This window comes from Ischnura elegans, chromosome 5, assembly GCF_921293095.1.
Source record: "Ischnura elegans chromosome 5, ioIscEleg1.1, whole genome shotgun sequence".
NCBI classification, from domain to species: domain Eukaryota; kingdom Metazoa; phylum Arthropoda; class Insecta; order Odonata; family Coenagrionidae; genus Ischnura; species Ischnura elegans.
In genome coordinates this window covers 111320000-111342789 of record NC_060250.1, presented here as the reverse complement: position 1 = coordinate 111342789, position 22790 = coordinate 111320000, and the positions used below count along the sequence as shown (strand labels likewise).

Genomic DNA, 22790 nt, shown 5'->3' with positions numbered 1-22790 from the left:
AAGGGTCCATCTATCACAAAATAGGAGCGACTATTCACATTGCGATGCCTTACCATAACATCACCAGCAGGAGCGTTAAAATTTATTAGAAGAAATGATAATTGCTAATTTTTCATTACCTTTACTTCCTCACTCCGCTAATATAAAAACCTAAGAATGGTCCAAAAATTAAAAAAAAACACTTCCTTCTATCGTAATAATAAACGAACACAAAGTCAAGTAATAATACATGACACGCTGAAAAGTAGATTGTCTCACCGGAAATACTCTAACCCAAATTAGGCCGCAGCTGACCACGGTATTTTCTGATAATTCGATATTAAAAATATTTTGACACGCAATTTTACCGATAAACAAATAGGTAAAAACGAGCTAGACAACGTAAAAACTTAAAACATCCCCGAGTTCGTAATCATCTTTCAGGGGAAAGTACAAACATATTTTTCCCAATATAATCAAGAATAGGAAAGATAATAATGAACTGTAAGACCATTAAACATACAAGGAATAATTGTCAGTATGAACTTTAGATCATATCTCTAAAGCCTTAATTAATTTAGTTTCCAAACCAAATACAAGAACCACCATCCAAGTATCAATATAACCATCGTCAGATATATTCGAGGACGAAGGAGTGGGGAAAACGCTCACATCTGCACGGCCCTGCCCCTATGGTCGACAGTCTCGAGCCGATGAGAAGTGGAAAAATACACAGAGCACGCATCCCATGGCCACATGTTAACCCGTAGTTCTCAGAGACAACACGTACCACCCGCTTCGTCCGAGGAGGGGGAAGGCTTCCCCCCTTCATGAATATCCCTGGATTCACGCTTGGTCTACCTTCCAACCCTTTCTGAAAAGCGGAATCTACAACAGGGAACCCTTATCCGGAAACCTATAACCTAAGCCGTTTTGCCCCACGTCTTCCAACCAGTGCTTCACAGAAAAACAATCCACTCTTATAAAAAGTGGATTTATAGTGGCGTCATAACGAGAAAATGAATGACACGCGAAATGTTTTCACACCAGCAACACTTTTACAGGAACGAAGCAATGGCATACGATATTTGGTGTGATATGTAAATCAGCTCATGAATGTTTATTGCTATAGAAACAATGACACGAGCTTGGTGAAATCTATATCCTACCATTTACGCGCACAACACATTAGAGTGGTAGGTAAATCTACATGCCATGTATCTCACGGCATTTTGGGTGAACAATATCGCCCAGAGTCAAGCAACCCACCAGAAGAGTAATATGTTGAGGTTAAGCACTTACACCGAACATGCAATACGCTGCATGTTACATAGTTTTCGGTGTTAACACGATGATGCATGCACACACTGGCCGGGGTTAGTTCTAACTAGTCATGCACCATTCATTCCGCTGCGATTGTAATGACAATATGTACATGCAAAACAAACTGAATCCACCCATGTACTGTTACTCAAGTAAATATCGATCTGTCACGGATATTGAAGATACGACTGGGTGATTTTGGGTACAAAATGAACTGATCTATTATGCTATCTACCAGATACCAGTACCAATATGAAATACCAGCTAATAAATCATGAATTAGTTTTCTCTCAGGAAGAATGAATTTGGAACCTCTCCGTTCACGAATCCTTTTCCCAGAAAGTTTTTTCGTCGTATGATATCTCTATAGCAGATAATACGATTCTCACAAAATTTTCTAGATTCCTTTGCAAATATATATACTCACACCTCACTCATAAAAATATTCCTAAGCTTACAAAGACGACAGGACAGGCACATGTAAATTTCCTCAATATATATATATCACACATAATGCCAAAACAACTATAGGATTATGCAAATATAGAGAGCAGAGGCTAACCTCGACACGAGAGTGGGCGGTGAGACGATGGAGGGGGCGGGAGAGGCGCCGGTGGGTAGGGCAGCGCGGCAAAAGGATGCAAAGGCGCAGCAAAGTTGAGGAGCAGGGCGCAGGCGCCCGAAACCACGCGAGGAGACCCACCTCCGCCCTACCCTCATCGATTCCGGCCGAGGGAGGGATGGGAAGGGTTGCGGGGGTGGAGGGAGTCATGAAGGGGGAGGGGGTACCGGGGACTAAATGGAATTGGAAAATTCAGAGGGGGTGCGTGATGGGGAGGCGCTAGGGAATGAAGACGCGGGATACATTTAAGAGGAGAGGGGGACAATAAAAAAAAAGAAAATGGAGTGAACTAGGGAGAAAATGATTCGACAAATCTATGCAAGAGCTGGTGGGATAGGTGGGGAAATGGGGGAAGAGATCTATTTGCAAATGACTTTCCGCGTTCAGCATGGGAAACAAGCGAGGGCTCCTTGCGTTCACTTTCACTTGTAAGCGACGACTATTGGTAACCCCCGGGAAGACAAGCAAGTCAATAGGAGAAAATTCCCAGGACACGGAAAAGGCCCGTGTGCATGCTAAGCCGCAACGTACTGTACTAGAAATCCTAGCATTACTAACATCTCCTGATAATGTGGTGACGCCCAGTCATGAAATTCTCATTGTTTTTACTTCCTGAGTCTAACTAAAATATGTTATTTCAGATAATATGAGGCAGGGGCCGTCTGGCCAGGACGGCAATCGCCGAGTGCCCCGAGATTACGGGGGTTCCCACACCGCTAGCGCCTATCGTGAAGCGTATATGAAAAGTGTAATAAAAAAAGACTCATATAACACGAATCAAAGTTTGTTTGCAATTATAACATTCTACGTATTCATTGGTTATTTCACACTGTATGCATACTCAATGTAAAAATATTATTTAAAATAAAGGTGACATAAAATAAAAGATTTATTGTTTTAGAGGATTTATTACAGCCTAATTTCACGGAAATTCTAAATAATAGATAGTAGAGCCATAATACATTATTAAATTTCATAAGTTGTGAAATTCTCACTTTACGTCGTATTTTCTCCTACGAAATTTCTATTTTGATTAACTTTTATAAAGTTTTTAAGGGCCAGAATAGGGTAAAAATCCATCTCCGGGCCTGCAATTTCCTAAGAGTTGCTGGGGGAGGACCCCGGTAAGGGGGGTCACCGTCATGAGCCCCACCCGTGGGCCCCAAATCACTCCAGACCGACCCTCATAGGTCACCTGGTCAGAGGTGACCAATATCAAGAAGCAGTAAGTAATGATCAATGGCGTTAGGGTAGGACCTGGTAAAATACGTTAGCAGAGAGGCTTTCTATTCTTTGTAGTTACACCAAAATAATAACGTGAATTACCTTTAACTCAAGCATGGAGAAGGCATTACTTTGAGAGCGAGGGCAATATCGTTGCCATTAGCTGATCGTTGACAGCATTTAATATAATTATCAGTTATGGGGGCTGACTAAATAAGCCAGGATTAAATGAACCCACATCTATTACAAACTGGCATTTTTTTCCAAATAAGGATGAAAAGGCCTCCTTAACTAATTATTTTAACCGACACCCAAAATCTGAAAAACTCGATTCATTGCAGACGGAAAAGAAACGTGAAACATTTTATCATTTATGTATTGTTACCTGGCCACTATAAAATGGCATATGCTGTATGTGGTTATATTTCTTTAAAATAAAATAAAAAATAAAAAAATCATATTCAAATAACAATAATTCACATCAGACCACACTCATCCAGTGGAAAGAGACATAGTGAAAAACACATAAAGAACAACAATGCAAACTCGTTTTACTGGGTTTATAGCCACACAAAATGTTAGGGAATGGGAAGCTTAGAAAGCGTCAAATAAAGTATACGCTAAATAGACTTCTCTGACTTGACAGAGTAAATTCAAAGAAGAGTTTTTCTTAGACGACATGAAAAACATCCTTCGTTTATCGTCGTATTACGGTAGACCCGATCAAGAGAAGAAAAAAAGAATGACGTAGACAGCAACACAGAGAGATTTAAAATGACAATCTTTCTCATAATATCTGCAAAAACAACGGTGTCTCGATTAATGAAATTAATGATATCACTCGCTAGGATGCCTCGTTGCATGTCTATTTTTATCCATTGTGCTTACCTTGCATGGATTTACTATAGGAAGTAATAACCGCTGCCATGTTTTGCCATTTCATGTCAGTGCACGTATTTATTGTAACTATGCATAATATTTTTATGAGCGAGTGGTGAGCATGTGGGGATTGTCTCGCATGTTACAAACCGATGATTGCTTACCCCTTCCCAAAAATCCTAGAGGTGCCCCGAATAGTGTCACGTAGATATACATGAAACGAAGAGAAAGTGTAAGGTGACTTCATGCGATCGAATATTGAGACGAAACTTTGATTTCACTCCTTTAACCGAGATGAAACTTTGACGTGCAAGCTTCCTTGCAGATATAACAAGGCAAGGACTGGAGAAGGAGATAAAAAGTCAATAAGAACATCAAATGAAGGGAAAAAAAGACTAGTCAGTTTTGACGATGGTCGAGATACGTAGCAGACTAGCAATGCTGTGAGCAAATTGGCTCGCAGACTGAAGGAAGACGGGGACAGGGGAGAAAAAAGAAAACGCGAGCCATGGGAAGGAGATTAGGGGTGTAGAAACAACGGTAGAGGGGGTGGAGAAAAAACGGGATACAGAAACAAGAATACCCCGTAACTCCTATAGCAGGAGACGGATTTCTTCCTTAACTCTCAATGGCAAGGAAAAAATCTACCGATTGTCGTGGAATAAAGATCTATAAATATGTGTGCTTTATTTGTTCAAACCCCTCCCCCAAAACTTGCCGCAGTTCTTTTTCTATCGATTTGTTTCGAAAAACAAAATTTTCCCCGTTGGATGTACTATAGGTCAATAACAACAACAAAAAAATCGCAGGTTCCCTTCGCGATGACGTCACGATCCGGCGTGGACCCAGCCTTGGTGGTCACGACCAAGCAGAGGCTGCAGTGGGCTGGCGAAAAATAGAGTGCATATGGGTAGGGCTAGAAAATTGTAGGAACTGGAGGAGAGAATGGTGCCTCTACATTGGTAGGGTAGTCGCTGTCAGGTTGGCAAAGACATCTTTCATATGCCTCATCACAGCAAAGGTCCTCTCGCACGACCGCCAAACACACATACTACCGTGCGAAACCAATCTCGTGCTATGCCCAATACATTCTCTCAACTACTCGGATAGGTACAGATGAGATTTTCAATGGGATGAAAGGACAAAAAAATAACTCCTTAACGTAAGCTTACAGTTGTTAGGGAACCTACTTGAAAGTTCTGGTGAGACCATGAATCCCGAAGACAACAGAAGCAGTCATACTTATGGGTTTTGTGGATTAACAGTGAGCATGTAGCAAACAGGGAAGCGAGTCAGAGTGGAAAATTGTATTCCTGAAAGTGGCAAATTAGAAGTCACTGGAGTCAACAATAACTAAAAGAAGAAGTGAATTATTCGTTCATGAACGAAGAAATAATCGCCATCACATCGAGTGACAGTTATGAAAACCACGAAACAGTTTATTCGTTTAATCCTGTTTATACATTTCAAATTACAGTAAAGAGACGCATATGTAAGAAAGAATGGGAAAAGACAAAAATGAATTTTAAAAAACTACAAGAAAAATTATGATGAAAAATACCACGATACACAATAGAAAGCAAATTATGTAAATTAAATATGAAAATTTCTTAGCCGAAAGACGTCTTTCTTGCCGGTAGGAAAAGAAAACAAATCTTCAGAAACAGCTCATGACAAAAGTATTTAGACTTTTCGATGACTGGATCAATTCTGTGCATTGGGTCAAGCAAAATTGAAAAATTGACAGATGCTATCACTCCCTCAATTATTATTGGAATGCGACTTTTTCCGACATTACCGAAGGTGTATTTCATACGACCTCTCTAGCAACATATTCTTTTAGAAAGACATGGGTAACGAAAAGAAAAAGCTAGAGGACATTGAGTACGCACATCTTACCCCAAAAATTGTTGCTCATTGGAATTGTGTACAGGCATTGTGGGTAGTAGGAGTGAATGCAAGCGATGAAGGACCGATCGTAGAGAAATGGAAGGGGCTGAAGAAGCGCTTCCAGCAGCTCTAAGACTTGGGGCGTTGAAAGCGAGGGTATGCGGGACCAGAGTGAGGAGAGGAGGCGGAGGGCATGGCCATTACCAAGGTCAACTACTCCAAGATGCTACCGAAGGAGGAGAAAACGTCCATCAGAAGAGGCAGGACTACTCAAGCTGTTGTCCACAGGACTGAAGCCCTCGCTATTCTTATGATCTGTAAGCTCAATCACCAAGCCTGTCAATGAGGACGAGTCGGCTCCTGTTCGAACGGAAACAGAAGTCTCCCGAAGGACTCGAGGTGATCGAAGGCCGCAAGATTTTCATTCCTCTCACGCGCAAGAAAGAAAGAATGTATACGTCCGAAAGGATTGAAAGATAACGAATGAAAACACGAGGCATGCAAAATTAAAGTTGAAAAAAAATGAAAAACACTTATACATAGATAACGATGTGTACAAAATATTCACGATGGAAACTCAAATGGGAAATGGGTTATATTACAATGGCCAACAAATACATAAGATGCTTCACACTTTAATTTGGCAGAAGATGAGTATTTTTATCAAAGATAAGTATGATCTCCATTGATTATGTATCTCATATTGGCAACAGAACGAGGGTGCTCAAGTCTGAAATAGATCACTCATCTTACAGCCTGAAAAGCCACCAATATGTTTATCCAAAGGGATTTAGTAGTTTAAAATTACTATAATTCAGAGGAATAATGCTGCGCACTGCTACCTTGAGAGTCTCTTGAGGTTCATATCTCCATAACAACAATTTCACGCGCTTAAACTTAGAGTAACTATTCTTGAAAAGTAGAGTGACTAGTCTTGAAAATGGTACAGTGTAACCGAAACTAGTGGGCAATAAAGTGTGTGTTTTGTAGAAAAGCTAAGAAATTTCCTTCCAAACATTATTTGATGTCTGACTGGATTTGACAAAACGTTTTAGTTTCATAGTTAGTGACTGTTTGTTTTCTTTTTTTTCCATGATATTACCAAGAGTTGTTTGAAAATGGAACAGGAGATTGCTGCGAAGGAGACGAGCACTCAAGAATATCTCGATATCTAATGAAACTGTGTCTGAAGATTTAAATAAGTAAATTTTCGTTAAAAAATCACGAGGTCACAATCCCTTTCGAAACACCAGTAATTTTTTGATGGATCAAAACGCGATAAGTCAAGGGAAAAATAACCTATTGACTTTTTTAAGCTTTTTAATATTTAATTTGAATTTGGGAAAATGATAAGAGACCTTTCTTAGGTATAGCTCATCGCTGTCACTACCCATTACCTAAGCTTTTTAAGTCTCAGAAAAACTTGCAAAATTATTTATTTATGTACGTACAAAATTCGTCAGATTTCATTCGTTTTTAACTCGAATATTTAAGTGCTGAGGAGTCCACCATATGGACTTTCATGGGGCAAGTAAAACTTATGCGCAATTTTTTAATCTAGCATTAAGAAACAGCGGTTATCAGAGAACCGAATGGAGCAAAAATCCAACTCTCTAGCCAAAATATTTCATCCAAATCACTTTGACCATGAAGGTAAAAAGGTTAAGGTAAATCTCTTCAAGCAAGGAATATAGTATCCGAGTACTCGAACGTCCCTTGTTATGATAGACTAAGCCCAATACGTTTTATTTCGCAAATGGTCATTTGAAATCGGTTTCAATATTATGTAAATATTTCCTTTTATGTTCATGAATGCAGATAAAAGGCAATATAGTAGCATTTAAGGTGCAAAATTTACAGCATATATAATTAAATGAGTCATCTACAAAATTAATAATGAAAAAAAAAACTTTTTCTATTCCACGTTTTTTTTTTCTCGGGTGAAAAACACGTTCTTTTCAAACTTGTTTTTTTTCATTCTAGCTAGCATTGAAACAATGTCATAGGATGCCTCCAGAGCGGGCGCGCCAGTCTCCATTGAGTATGACTTCAATGGCATATTCAAATCGCTAAGTCTTTCATAAGTCTGTTTCGGAGGACTGATAGTTGATTATGAAGTGAGTGGTGTTTTCAAGCAGCGCATAAAATTACAAATGTAACAATAAAATGAAAATCGATTCAAATTAATGGTAATGGACAAGGCGGGACGGTACAATCTTACTATCCGAAGGAAATTCCCTAAGCATAAGAGACCAACGTATCAGCCAAGAAACTATAGGAACACCATATTTTCATCTTACATTGTGCTGAAAATGAATCCTTAAGCCATTTAGGTAGGCCAGCGACTAAAAACCAACCACGATAGTAAGTTAATCGGAATAAACAGTAGAATGCAATATCTGAATTTCAAGAAAAAAATATATTTCCATTTCTAATGAAAAAACCTTATCATGTATTTGAATCGTTTTAAATGGTTCGTTCTTTTCGAGATGCTAATCAAAAGATATTATACACATAAGTAAGTAAATATGGAATGAATGGAAATTTATAATTCAAATCAAATAAGGCTACCCAAAGCAGCATTATTCACCACATCCTCGACATCATGAAATTTAAGGAGCTTAAAATTACCACCGAGGTGAATTACCCCTAATGAGATGGTGGGATATAAATATATAGGTAACACCACAGGCAGTACACGTAAATGATTCTTATATTCGTTTCTTCAAAGAAATTAACTTCAGATAATACAATCTCAGCACATTGGTTCAAGAAGGGACAGAAACCAATGGAAGAGCTATATCAAGCCTCGTTTTCACAGTATGCTTATACTACTTTAAGTAAGAAGAATCATTTACCACGGTAAGAATGAATGGAATGCAAGGAATTAGAGCGGGATTTATCATGAAAACGTATGATACACTCACGCGAATTGGAAAGTTACACATTGCAATTAATAAAGGCATTATGTCCACTTATATACTTGAGCTCCGGCATGTTATGCACTAGCATAAACAAACTGTTATTATACACAATAAATAACTCAGTCAAGCGCCGTACGCAAACGACCCCAAAAAGACATTAGGAAGATAATGTAAAACGCCTAGCCAACAGAACTGATAGCATGAGCTCTTACACGGAATTTGAGCATTCAAATTCCTCTCAACTAACCGGGGGAGAATATCAACGATGGACCGTTCATTATACTTGAACCAGAACCCGACTGACATGTTCAGGCATCACATTTTTAACCATGACATATCAATGAAAGTTCTACTCGACTTCAATACTGGGAAATCCCCCATGGTAAAAAAAGAAAGCATACCATACGACACCGAAGGCTCCATAACCGATGGGCCGGTCCGGTTGAGTCACATCCTGGTTCGGCGTAGTCCCCGCTCCACCCGGAGGAACCACTCCTGTCTGTGGCTGATGGGCACCCCCGCACGGCGCCGCCTGTCCCCCCGATGGATTCGCACCCGGCTGATGCGGCGCGGCGTGGTAATAAGGCTGGGCGGCAGCGGCGGCCGCCGCAGTGGCTGCGGCCAATATTGCCCGCTGATGGTGGTGCGCGGTCGCCGCTCCACCACCTCCGGCACCAGGACCTGCACCCCCGCCGTTAGCAGCTCCGCCCCCGGCCGATGCACCCACGGCCGCGCCTACACCAGCGGCTCCACCACCGCCGGCCGCTCCCCCGCCCTGCATAAGTGACATGGATACCGACATGGACAGCACCCTCGAGTGCCTGCTGGGCCCCACGACCGCCATCGGCTACGCAGGACGAACGCGTAAAATGTATCCTTCGCCGTCGTCTCCGTTTTTCACTGATTTCTCGGATATCACTCGGGGAGCTACCGGGCAAGCGGTTCACTTTCCGTACCGCTGCCTCCAAACGCCGACACTTGGACCGCCCTTCAGCGGAAGTTAACAAGGAATATGCAGGCGGCTTTTACAAGGTCTACAACCCTGAGGTGACAGCTAACGACTACAGCCGCCTATTGAGAACAGTGTTCGTGACCGGATAGTTAACGAAAGTCAAAGGTGATCACGACCGGTACATGACTTCCAATGCTGGCCGTACACTTGGATTGGTCGTCAACTGACTGCCGTTAATTGAAATATGCAAGCGATGGACCTGAGGTTTGTTAGGGTCATTCCACTCTACAGATGTATTGTTAATAGGCGTAAAATCCAAGATGTGAGCGTTCCTCAAAAACCGTTGACAATGAGGACAGTTCTTAGAGAAGTCGTTTTCGTAGTAATACGAATGAACTCTGACGAGAACTCAAATCCAAACTAACTGAACGATATCCAAACGCCGTATTTCACTCAAAAGAATAATCTTCGTGATGAGTAATTGCACAAATACTTTATACTGCTTATGACACTTGGTAAGCACTCATCAGAAATCAACCAACGACACAAAAACACATCATAGGCTGTTTTCTTCATATACTGGCTTATACCAATTCCCAAAACATTCCTGCTGATTTGAACTGCTATCACAAACACGATTAAAAAGATGAATTAGCTGTCCAGACGAGTAGTGGCATTTAGGTTGTTAAAATGAACTGCCGAATCACGGGAAGTTTCTTGCAGAGGTGTATCCAAAATTGAGTGTAAAAGAGGATTCACATTTGTAACTAATGCAGTAAATAACACTGCCCAGCAACAAAAAATCCTTGATTCTATAAAATCCTCATGGGCAGCACAAGAAATAAAAACACTAGTCCTGACTCCCCACGCGAACCTGCCTAACCGAGGGAGAATCAGGAACTGCAGATGCTAATGCGATGGACGGGAACAGCTGCACAACAGTAGTCACGTGATGACCCATCATGCCTTACGAATCAAACAATCGAAGTACGAAATTCGCACCAATTCAAACTGTCTGCTTCTTCACTAAACATTATTAATGTACGAAATTTGAAGGAAATTCCGCTGGTAAAGTACTTATTTTCTAAAATATTAACACTTTTTTATGAGGGAAATGGATAAATGATTTTTATCACCCATGCTATCTCAGATTTGCTGTCTGTGCCTTCACGATTTCGTATCCGTGTGTGACTAGTCGTACTTCGGCTAGAGCGTTGTAAATTTTGCAATGTTCCTTGGCCGTGCAATTTATCTTTTTTTACACTATTTGTTAATAATAGGGAGTAAATGAAATGCCAAAATTGGAGTTTACCCATTTATTTACAGAATTTTCAGAGGCCGTCGTGAATAAATCTAATCCCCAAACTAGCAGAAGGCCTTACATTTCACACTGTTCTTACCACAATTATTTGTACAATGACTCGATAGTACTCTTCGTACACACAATTCATTTATCACAGATTCATTCAGTTTGATATATTTTAAAGCATTAACCATTGGTCATGTTTAGAATCGCTTCTGGCTCACTTTATTGTACAATACTTCTCAGGGCTAAAAGCAAAATGAAGACTAACATTCTTCGAAATAAACAATGAAAGACACTAATTATGTACAAGCATATCTATAAAACTGTACGAATAAATAACAAAATTATAGTTGCTGGAAAATGATAACAAAAAAATGCCAAGTAAAAATTGTGTACATCAACTAGCAATGCCATCAAAGAAATCAAAACTTATGTAATATTTCTTAACCAAAACTCATATTTCAACATATAATTTTTTTTATGCAACAGATAAGGCAATGACACCTAAAGCTCATGAAATGGTGGAATAAGCCTGATTTCAAAATGACCATGTTACCCTGTTAGATCGATTCTACTTTTAAAACCACAATTTGCTTCCTTGGTGACAAAAGATACAAAATGTCGTAAGTTTTGAATAGGTAACCACAGAGTACATATTCCAAAGCTGTTACAAATAGCTAATTAGTTAATAATTCACTGACTTAACCATTTCACAGACTTGACTAGTGTCATCCCTTGATATACTTTCTCAAATAAAATATTACAAAGAATACTATTACTCTCCAATTTTTCACATCAATGGGATAGAAAAACATACACTTTGTTCCATACTATAACCATTAGCGAAACTTTGAGACCAAAATAAATAATTTTCATCATAAAAACAAATGATTTTCCTACAGCATACTTAGCATTTAAATTTCCATTGCCTTAGTGTATTTCTGAATTATATCAAGGAATACAAAATATCTTTTACGAATAACTCATATTCATTTCATTAATAATTCATCATCATAATTCATTTCCTATCAAGAATATAAAATATAACAATATTGCTTATAAAATTCTCTCCACCCTCACATCAGAAGAAATATGAGAGGTACTTCAAAAAATCAAGTTAGGCAACCATAAAGAATTTAGACCTAACAACGAAACTTTAATTTTGAAATGTTTTTTTTTAAATAATCAAGACTAAAAATAATTTCATCTCAGGAAAATCACACATCATATCAAAGTGTTTTTCACTTGAAATCAAAGGCGTACGCACTAACAATGCTTCATTGTGGATACAATACAACACATGATCACTTCACATATCTACTTGAGCACAAATATCTGACCTGGGCTATTTAGGAGGGAGGTTATGTACTCATTTCATTTTAGTGCTGTCACCCATGATCAGGGAAACACTGAAAAATAACTACAGAATCAATATTACACACAAAACTGCAGCCACCAATCAACACCATCCAATGCTTTGGCGTGCTTAAACCTCCACTAGAAACAGAACATGATCAGTTCCAATTAGGGCAAATTCTTGAGACTAAATTTTGAAGAAGTATAGATTATCTAGCCTCATAATTAAAACAACTAATGCCATTACCTTCTTTAATTTAAAAACCATTGTACGTTGATTTCCCTGATTCATCATAATGATGCGAGATGTCTTTAGTCATCGCTTACGACAATTCAAATCCTGTATGACTGGAAACTGCATAGCGTAGCTTTTCTCTTAGAGTACTCTTCCTTTGATAGTTGGGTAGTTTTAGCAGGTTGAAACAAGTTGAGGACGTTGGTAATCGATGCTGTGGATCTTTTTTCCTGATCGTGAAAAACCCACGTATAACACTGCCTGTAATAAAAAATATGAAGAATAATAATTAAACCAACAAATACAAGTAAAAAATAAATAAATAAAACAATAAATGGGTTGAGTGTAAGAAATAATTATAAATTATTTCTTACATTCAACCCATGGTTGAGCAGAAATAACTGTAGGTGTAAATATATCTTCCTTCCACCATGCCTTCCACTTATTTTGCAGGATAAAACATATGTATTTCCTCAGTTCCTACAGTACATCATGCATCACTTTATTAAATTACTAAGTAATATTTTTTTTTAATTTAAAACATCCATAAAAATTTTTTGGAAATATACATGGACAACTAGTATGAAAACATGCTGAATTGAAATGATAGTTGCATTGCCTCAATTCACCCAATTGATCCCTAATAATATAAATATAACCACCATAAGTCATTCAGAAAAACAAAAACTCTACTGAAATATGATTAAAACATACCAATCGTATCACCAGTGTCTTCGTCATCACCAACTTCCACACATCTGATAGAGAATGGAGGTTCAAGGTGGGCAAAACCAAGGAGAGGTGGCTTGGAGCAGCTTGTCACAAACTTAAAAAGAAATGAAAAAGTTAACTATGAGTCAATGTAGCCTCGAATAGGTGATTTAAATTTCATCCTACACTATCTTCCTTCACATGCAATTAATATGTAACTTCTTAATGGTTATGTACAACATCAAAGGACAAGAGAAGTATTCATAGTCTCACAAATGCATGTAAAACTTGGTGAGAATAAAGGAATGTCTTCTGCCATCTTCCAGATACCAACAGCATAGATGCAGCAATTATGATGTAAACACAGAGGTTGTCAAAGACTTCTAAATCTCAAATATGAGCGTAGAAAAACTATCATACCAAGAGTTGGTCCACACAGCAAATTTTTAGGTCTCAGTCATTTTCCTAAATCAATCCTGTCACAATGACTGTTAGTTCCACTGATACTAAGCATTAATTTGGTTTAAGTGGCTGGTATTAATCAACAGATGTGCACTCACTAAGAGTATTGAATTATTTCCAAAGAAGATATAGCCTGAGTTATCTTTTCTTGGGCTTGCCACAAGGTAAGAAAATTAAAGGCAGACTGAGAAAAGTTCTTAAATGATATTTGCAGGAAAAGAGTTGAATTATGTACAATACATTGCCTGATCGACTCTTCATTCCATTCCTGAAAATGTCAAAAAGGAAAATACATCTAAAAAAAGTGTTATATAAACATTAACAAACCTTTAAAAATAAACTCCTTTCTTCATCAGTAAAATCTTTTTCAAGAATATCCCACAACCAGCTGATAACACGATGTGAATCATGGAACCCTCCATAATACTGGGTATGTTTTCGAAGGTCACGAAGATCAAGAGGAGCATTATCTCCAGAGATCAATCTTTGGAGCTGTGCAAAAGAAAAACAGTTATGCCACTATGTCTATAAAAACAAAGGAATATTTTTCATGGATGGATTAAAATCATTCATTAAGGAATTGATTGATATAATATCAAATTGCCAATTTCCAACGATAAAATAAAAATTAGAAACCATTTACAATTTGTATCATGAAATAATTCACACAATGAAGCCAAATAGTTTAACGAGCCTACTTTTTACTGCCCTCAAGCTGATACCATTGAAAATCAGCAGTGTAAAGAAAATTTTCAGCCCATCATAAAAATGATAGATACCTCAGGAGTGGAGAAGAGTGCAAGCCAATCTGGATTGATGATTGAACGAAATCCACGGATAAAGGCAGCAGTCTGATCCTTTATTTGGGTGTGCATACGGAAATGAGCCATTAGATGAATGTAGTTTATTCTATGAAAAAGAGAGATTTTGGAGTTTTTATTAGATCAGTGCATAAGAGGTTTTAAGAGGCAATAATAAGAGTAATTACTGAAACATGAAAAAGTTTAGAATCATTAATAAATTTTGGCAATTCAAAGTTTGACTTCAAAGCTGTAGTTCAATTCCAAACTATTCAATGGATCAAACTATCTAACAACATATAAGCTCAGGTGGTTCCCGCATGGTACATTCTAACACATTTAACATTCATCAAGTTCTAAACAAATACCTGCATGACCCCAATAAGAATCAACACTCTGAAGAAGTTCTTTAACTATTCACACAACTATTGTACAGACTCTTTGTGTTCTAAAGTAGGCCTCTGACAAGAGCAGTGAAGGACCTCATTTCACAGTGAGAGATTCATCTAGTATGGGTCTCCGTGACAAGCATGGTTTCTTACAAACTCCAGAAACACAGGGATGACGAGCATTTGCATGTTATTTCTTTGCTTCCTTGCTTTCCCAATCTTTCTTATTATAATGCAAATATATCAAAAAATTATACATAAGATAGGTATTTCTGGATTCACAAAAATTGGTTTCTATATTATGAAAACTTATGTTAAATGGGATATCAATCATTCACAATTTTCTTGGCAGGAAATAACATGACAAGAAATTTACCACTCCAATACATTAATGTATCCAATATCATAGCAGGCTGCCATCAAAATGTAAAAAAATCTTGCTTTTTTGTGGAGTATTTAAGGCAAGAACTCCATTTGATCCTCAATCATCAAATATTTAAAGCAGATTTTCATCACTTTTCATATTAATTTGACAGCACAATCTCTGGTATAAACATAATTTTCCAGAGTGACTGCATTAGTCTCTCCTCTTACATTTGTAAGAACAGAAGGAATAACATCAATGCTTATCAATATAGAAATACATAACAGTATGTACGAAGAAAATAAAAAAATGCTTTACTAACTTGTTTTCATTGGTCACCAAGATAGCTTTACCACCAGGAACAAGTTCATGAGTGACAATTTGGCCCATGCAATCTTCATCCACCGAAAAGGTTAGGTCAAGTTCAGAGACATCTCCTTCGTGATGCTTAATGAAAGTTAAAGATTTGCATAATTCTCGATCCAAGGATGGGAGCTCATCAATTGAGGAATAATACAAGGCTTGATTGTGAGTTCCGAGCAGCTGACTCAAGAAAAATGATGCAAAAGGAACATCTACAACGATTCCCTGAAATTTGAAAAAAAAAATCCTAAATAAAAAGTGTACATTTGCAAATACATAATCTATTCATATCTAAATAAAAAATTTTGAAAAAATGAATAACTCATTGGTATAAAGATATGCCTTTTGCCCACACATTACCGAGAAAACAAAAATTCAACCTTAGTTTAAGTTCAACCTTCCTATACCTTGAAAAACAATACATAGAAGGGTTAAAGGTTTGGGAACATTCCTGGATTAGGGTTCTTTGTGGCTGACAATATAAAATCTCATTTAATAAAGAAAATCGTAATAGTATATTAATAAAACTAAAAAGTAAATACACATTATTTTTTCAACATTTCCTCAAATTTCCACAGGGGAGAATGATGCCTCGGTAGCTTAACTGACTAAAGCACTCGACCGGAAATCGAGGGATTTGAATAACGGTCAAGGTGAATGATTTTTTCCTCGGTGGATTTTTCACACAAGTTTCACAATCATATGTGTGACTCATGCAGCTAAAGCCTTTAACACCTTTCATTCAGAGTAATCAATTCAGATAACATCTGATTAATGGCAAAATAGGGAAGCCACAAACAGGCAAATTTCTACTCAAATCTTAAATACACACTCTACATGATCACTGCCTATAGACTTCAAATTGAACAGATCAAGGCAAAAATAATTTTTACAGAGAATTGAATGAAATAAAAATTGCAAAGGTAAAGTAATAAAAATTTAAGGCCAATGACTTTTTAGGAAAAGCTAGACCAAATTAAACAATTTTTTTTCACTACATTGTTTTTCCAGCTAACAAAGTAAAATACATTACGGTGTAACAATGACACAATCCATACTGTAATTGGTGCACAGTGGGGTCCCTATCCTGGAAAATTTATATTTATAAATTTAAATCCAAGCACAAATATACTTTGATGGTTTTCATGAATACGCCATAATCAATTTAGCATACCTATTCATTATGAAAATTTGGATGGCTATTCGGGCAGCACATTGATCAAAAGACCTCCACCATTATTATATCACAAAGAGAAGGGCAATGGCAAAGGAGGCCTTCATTATAAGGAAGGGGTTGAAGAGAGGAAGATTTTGTAACTGTGTGAAGGCTACAAGAGAGTATGACATGGAGTCAAATTCCAATCAAAATGTTCATATTTTCACTACCCCTCAACATTTTTTCCCAGACTATAATATAATTTCACTGACATTTCCATGACTTCCAATTCCTGATATTTATTTCCCTGATTACCCTGCCCTGTATAAACCCTGAATAATACGTGGACAGAGAAAAGTAAATGGTAAGTGAGGAGAGGAAATACCGAAAAAGAGAAAGTGTACATAAAGTGAGTATTAAGATGACAGGAGATACAGAAAACCATGACAAAGGGGAAGGTGTTGGTTAGGCTGGGAGTGGGAGGAAGAAAAGAGGGTTAATAATTATAATGAAGAGCACTGAGCCTAATGATAAACTGAAGAATAACATGCATATATAAAGATTATGATAATTAAGGAATCATAATTGACTTAGTGAAATTGTCACCTTCCAGGCAAACCGACCTTCTCACATCCCTATACAACTCTGCAGGGCAACTTTGTAAGCAATACATATTACTACTGATAACTGAGTAACTGAAGGAGAAAAATGATTCCAATAGGTGTATTACCTCTGTGATACCAGAAAAATACCAACTGGTGTCCTCAGCAGTGAATAAGTTAAAAATGAATTAACATTTAAAGCATTCTAAAATTATTCATATTCAACAGTATAATTGATCTCAACAACAATAACCATTAAATAATAAATTTGTGTAGATATACAAGACAATGAATAAAAATTAAAGTTCACCCATTCCAAATACATACATATAAATTTCACAGCCTATCTTCATCTTTTGAAGGCAAATTATATTCAGCCAATCAAAAAATTAATATCCATGATAAATCAAAATTAGTATTTTTCACACAAAGAGACATCGGCCAGTAGTAAAATATTAACCTACCTCATAAACTGCTTTTCCAAGCATCCGACCAACAAAATCAAAAAGTTGAAGGTGATTGTCTTGAAGGTATGATGTGGGAGATGGGTACAACCTCTCTTCACTAGTTACTCGGAAAAGGTTTAACGATGGATTAAATACCCGCTTTATTGTTTCTTCTAGAAATTCTAAAATTAAAGAGAAATAATTATTATGATACACTCTAAAAATCAATTGATAGTACAGCAGACACCCAATTATCCGCCTGCGGTTTATCCTTGAATGATTTTCACCCTCACTCAATTTTTTCCGCTATCTTTATTTTTTTTAATCGGACGCAAAATCATCGGAATTACTGCATTAATGCGGGGATACACCAGGCTTATTATTTCCGTTAGAGTCTCCTTCATAAAATGGAAGCGATCGTGTGCTATCTGCATTCACGGGAGTATCGTGTTTCTGTTTTCCAAGCTTCGCAGTGCACGACCGCGCTCCGTGATCACAGATACAGGTCACGCAGCAGTTGCAACCTGGGCAACATGTGTGAGACGTGAATTCATGGTGTGGTGCTGACAATGTAGTTTCTGATGTCGAGCTGTGGTTTTGAAGCATTCTTGCAAACCACTTTTCTGTATCCATGATCACGCAGCCACGGATGTGTGGTTTTCGAAACCAGTATTAATAATACGAGTACAACCATGATATTGCCGCTAAAAAGATCGCGAACTGGCAAAGAAAGCTCACATTGAATGCGGGAAGCACTCTAAAATAACGGAATAACTGCATAAATAATAATATATTGTTTGTTTTAGGTAAATTATGAACATTGCAAGACATTTAAGTGAAAGTTGGGTTATTTGTGTTCTCCGATTGTTCGCGCCGTCCCTCCCTATCATTAGCCCCAATAATCCGGAGTGTACTTACTAAAAAATTATATTTAAAAAAGGCAAGTTCTATAATACCAAGAGGAATCAAGATCCATAAAATCCATGAGGATTGTTTTCATGCATGTATCTATCATGCATCTCTATGAAGATTAAGTTATTGATCTATATACATATTTATTTCTCCTCATAATACCCTTCCTTAGGTGGAAGAGGGGACCTCTTAGTCTCAACCTCGCCTGAATAAAGGCATTTTATTATTATTCATAGAATTATTGCACTCCATTACAATCCACTACCATGACTTAGCATTTGCTGAAAACATTGCTTGTGAAGAAAATAAAGTTAAACACTTAAATTGCATTATTTGCACTACTTTTCTTTAAAACTTTGGTCCTAGTTGTCATTACTCAATGAATTACAACTGAGTTTCCAGCAACATACCTTTACAGAGACAACTGCAAGTGCTTTTATACAGCAAAATTACACAGAGGAAAAATCTTTTGTACCAGGATTCGAACCCAGACCTTCAAAATTTGCATTATGATTAGCACTTAGGTTTGTCCCTCAGTAGAAGTTACTCCTTCATATCCGTCTCAAAAAATATTCTTAACCAGCTACAGGTAACCATCCATCACCCCTCATGAAAACCACATCTCCATTGATATAAGCACTTCTAAAATATGCACCTACAAAATATATTTAAGGAAAGCAGATGATTCATTGTCCAAGGAGATCAAAGAGAAGGTATAGAATATATTTACGAAAAAAATAAAACTTACACCCTAGAGATCCATAAAGGGAGATAATCAGATATATAAGTTTAAAAAAGGTTAACCCACAGGTCACTGTCACTCACTAACTGAGGTACCTAAAGAGATATGAAACTTTTTGGAATCTATGCACTGTAATATGCATTCTCAACAAATATTTCACACGAGTAATGTACAAATCAAAGAGTGGATATCAACCTCCTTCTGTATGATATTTTATGGTTTGCATGATTACAAGACAAATATATTCACAAGATTTTTAAATATGTACATGCCAGGGATGCCGGCTTATAAAAAATATTGGGGGTGGCCAAACTGGGGATCTTGCACCAGGAAATTTTATAAGTAGTGAGTTTTAAGTTTTTTAAGCATTTTAGAAGAGTCATATGATAAACATTAGAACCCTGATAACTCGAATCTCGATATCTGGGCACTCCGGGGAAAATTGATGAGCCTGACACATTTTTTCCTCACACCCATAATGAATTTTTGAGGGGGCTCGGGCCCCCTCAGGTCCCATGGAGTCGGCGCCACTGTACATAGCTATGGAATACCAAAAAACTAATGCTTTAAAGATAAATTTAAGGCTGCAATGGCAAAGGAGACAAGATTGAAGTAACCCTTAAATTTAAAATTGGTAGCAGAGAGATATAAGTAACAATGTTTGTTGCATTGTAAATTATTTCCAAAATAAGGAAAAGATATATGTATCATGAGAGAACAAATACAAACTCTTATTTGGCACAAGAATGTTTGGTGTTTAATTTCAATTAACATCAGCTGTCTTGAATTCCTATTGCAGTAGATTCTCGTTAGTATGAACAACCTTATTACATTACAAAGTTCCAAGTGTAAGCACTGGCATATAAGTGGACATACACTACGCTATGTAATAACCCTTGTACTACGTGTAAGTTCTCCTTGAGCTCTCTGCCCGAGAGCGTAAATCATGGTTCTTTCATCAGTAAGAGATACTTCAGTATCCCAGCAAGATTGTCTGATAAGCTTCATTCCTGTGAAATCATTGTACCCACTCATTACTGCTTGTGAATTGGCAGTATTCAGGAAGATATCAACCCTCAATTGCATCATGCTACGAAGGAGTTTGTATTTCACACATGGATACAGTAAGTCTTCTTACAAATATCCGACAAAAGACCTTTCAGTGTTATGAACAGTCAAGAAATTTTAACGTGCCCGAAATTTCAAATTTAGCACCTTTTGAATTGGCCAAGGCGACATGGTGTGGCAAAGAGGAATTTGCATTTTGGGCATAACCATGGAATCCTTTAACCTTTTTGATCTGAATGACAAAAATATGCGGCAGGACTTTTTTGACCTGGGAGACAAAAGCCATAAATTTTCGTCAAAGATCTTTCTAAACGAATACTGAAAATGTTTCCTTGTCCTCCCCCTTTTATGACGGTCGCGGGTTCGCAAAGTCTTAGTTTCTGGACTCAACGAAGCGGGACTTAGGCCATACCCTCAAAATCCAAGAGCAGGTGCCTGGTCCCTTTGTCTTATATTACCCCTCTTTGTGGAAAGGGACTTCGGTCTTTCAATTGTCCATTCAGTCAGTTTTCGAAATAAATATTTGTTCCTTAATATTTATTTGAAAGTGGTATTTCTTATTTGGATGACATTAATCCCATTAATAATTTCCGATTGTTAATTAACCGTTTAAGCCAGTGATTCCAGCCCACCAAATACTTTGAATGCCATTGATCTAGTGGCATGTTGGTCTTTCAAGGTCTTTCTTTGCTTACACCATTCACCATTTAATTTCTTGGCGTTAACTTCCATTCAGACGTTATTTACTAATGTGTTCGTCATTCCCCGACATATCTCCTTATTATATATTCATCATTTGGAAATGACAATCACTTGTGGAATCACCCGCATTCTTCTATTGATAAAATCGAACGAATGTGCTCATTTTTTACATAGTTACACGAAGTTTAATTGCTTATAACATTCATATTTCTCTGAAGCTATTCCCCTGCAGGGCTACAAGTGTGAGATATTGAAGATACCAGAAATTGTGGCGAGGTATGTTTTTTGTGATAATTCCTAAAAGAAACGTTCTTACAAACTTCGTTATTACAAACCAATGATCTTTTAGACCCCAGAAGTTTGTAATACCAAGTCTTCTCTAGATGGAGCTATTTACTAAGCCTTGGACCATGAGAGGCAAAAAATTTTCTGATCTACTACCTTTGAAGACTCCGTCCTGATCAATCCCAGCTTCATCCAAACCTTGCTCATTGATGAATTTGACTCTTACAACTCCCTTAAGTGCTTGTGAAGGAAGCAAGGCAAGTTGGCGGTATCCATCTTCTACTATACGTGTCCTGTTAAACAAATAGAAAATGATAAACAGTGCAATGAATACTAATACTTTGAGCATTATGGAAGTTACAGAAATATATAAGCACTTTATTATAATTTAGCAACATAATTTCATGCACATATGATGCAAAATCCTGAAAGAAGTAAAAAAAACTAACTGTTAGAATTTAGGTAGTCACTGAAAAATATGTAGTAATTGAGTAATGTTAATCATTTAACTGAAACAGTCTAACCGTGATATAGTTTCAGCTTTGGTGGTTACCCTAGATCAATGATGTGAGTGGGAAAATTTTTATGCATGTATGAACACATGGTAAGTATTTTATAATGCATTATTATGTAATGGCTTTATATGACTGCCTGAATATAAAAACCATGACTCACTGTATCAAATGATTCATTTAGTAAAAGTTGGTAAGATGCTAATTTTTTTTTAAGAAGCAACTCAAGAATGGATGCATGTTTTGAAAAACTATATGGCATATCAATAAATGCAGCATGATGGAGCAGAAGTGGCAAATTAATTAATTACAGCTATCTTAAGATCTCAGCTTTAAAGTCTTATCAGTCTTAAATATTTAAATTCTTCCTTAATTAAAAAAAGCATACCTATGTACAGTGATGAGAGTTGAGTGAGGAGAGGCACATGCTGATTCTGTTAGACCATAGACCATCTTCTCATTGTTGACATACTTCCGAAAAAGCTGTACTCGCTCCACATGAGGAATTATATGCGGCATCTTTTGTAGCAATATCTGGGGTAACAAGAAGAAAATAGAAACAATTTTAATGTGAATGCCATAATTT

General features: G+C 37.3%; 2 protein-coding genes across 3 annotated transcripts in view; both read right to left on the bottom strand.

The window, feature by feature from the left end:
- LOC124159417 (serine/threonine-protein kinase NLK2) overlaps positions 1-10704 on the bottom strand; it is a 487693-nt gene extending 476989 nt beyond the window's left edge. For both annotated transcript variants that reach the window (XM_046535220.1, XM_046535219.1), the window contains exon 1: positions 9243-10704. In XM_046535220.1, the coding sequence (XP_046391176.1) occupies positions 9243-9685 (443 nt within the window). In that variant the 5' untranslated portion in view covers positions 9686-10704. The remainder of the gene's footprint in view (positions 1-9242) is intronic.
- Positions 10705-11094: 390 nt separating this feature from the next.
- Positions 11095-22790, bottom strand: part of LOC124159416 (ubiquitin-protein ligase E3B) — a 36838-nt gene continuing 25142 nt past the window's right edge. The window contains exons 11-18 of the mRNA XM_046535218.1: positions 22593-22738; positions 21849-21985; positions 18002-18165; positions 15739-16004; positions 14643-14772; positions 14191-14355; positions 13405-13516; positions 11095-12951 (exon numbers count right to left, since the gene is read on the bottom strand). Of these exons, the coding sequence (XP_046391174.1) occupies positions 12779-12951; positions 13405-13516; positions 14191-14355; positions 14643-14772; positions 15739-16004; positions 18002-18165; positions 21849-21985; positions 22593-22738 (1293 nt within the window). The 3' untranslated portion in view covers positions 11095-12778. The remainder of the gene's footprint in view (positions 12952-13404; positions 13517-14190; positions 14356-14642; positions 14773-15738; positions 16005-18001; positions 18166-21848; positions 21986-22592; positions 22739-22790) is intronic.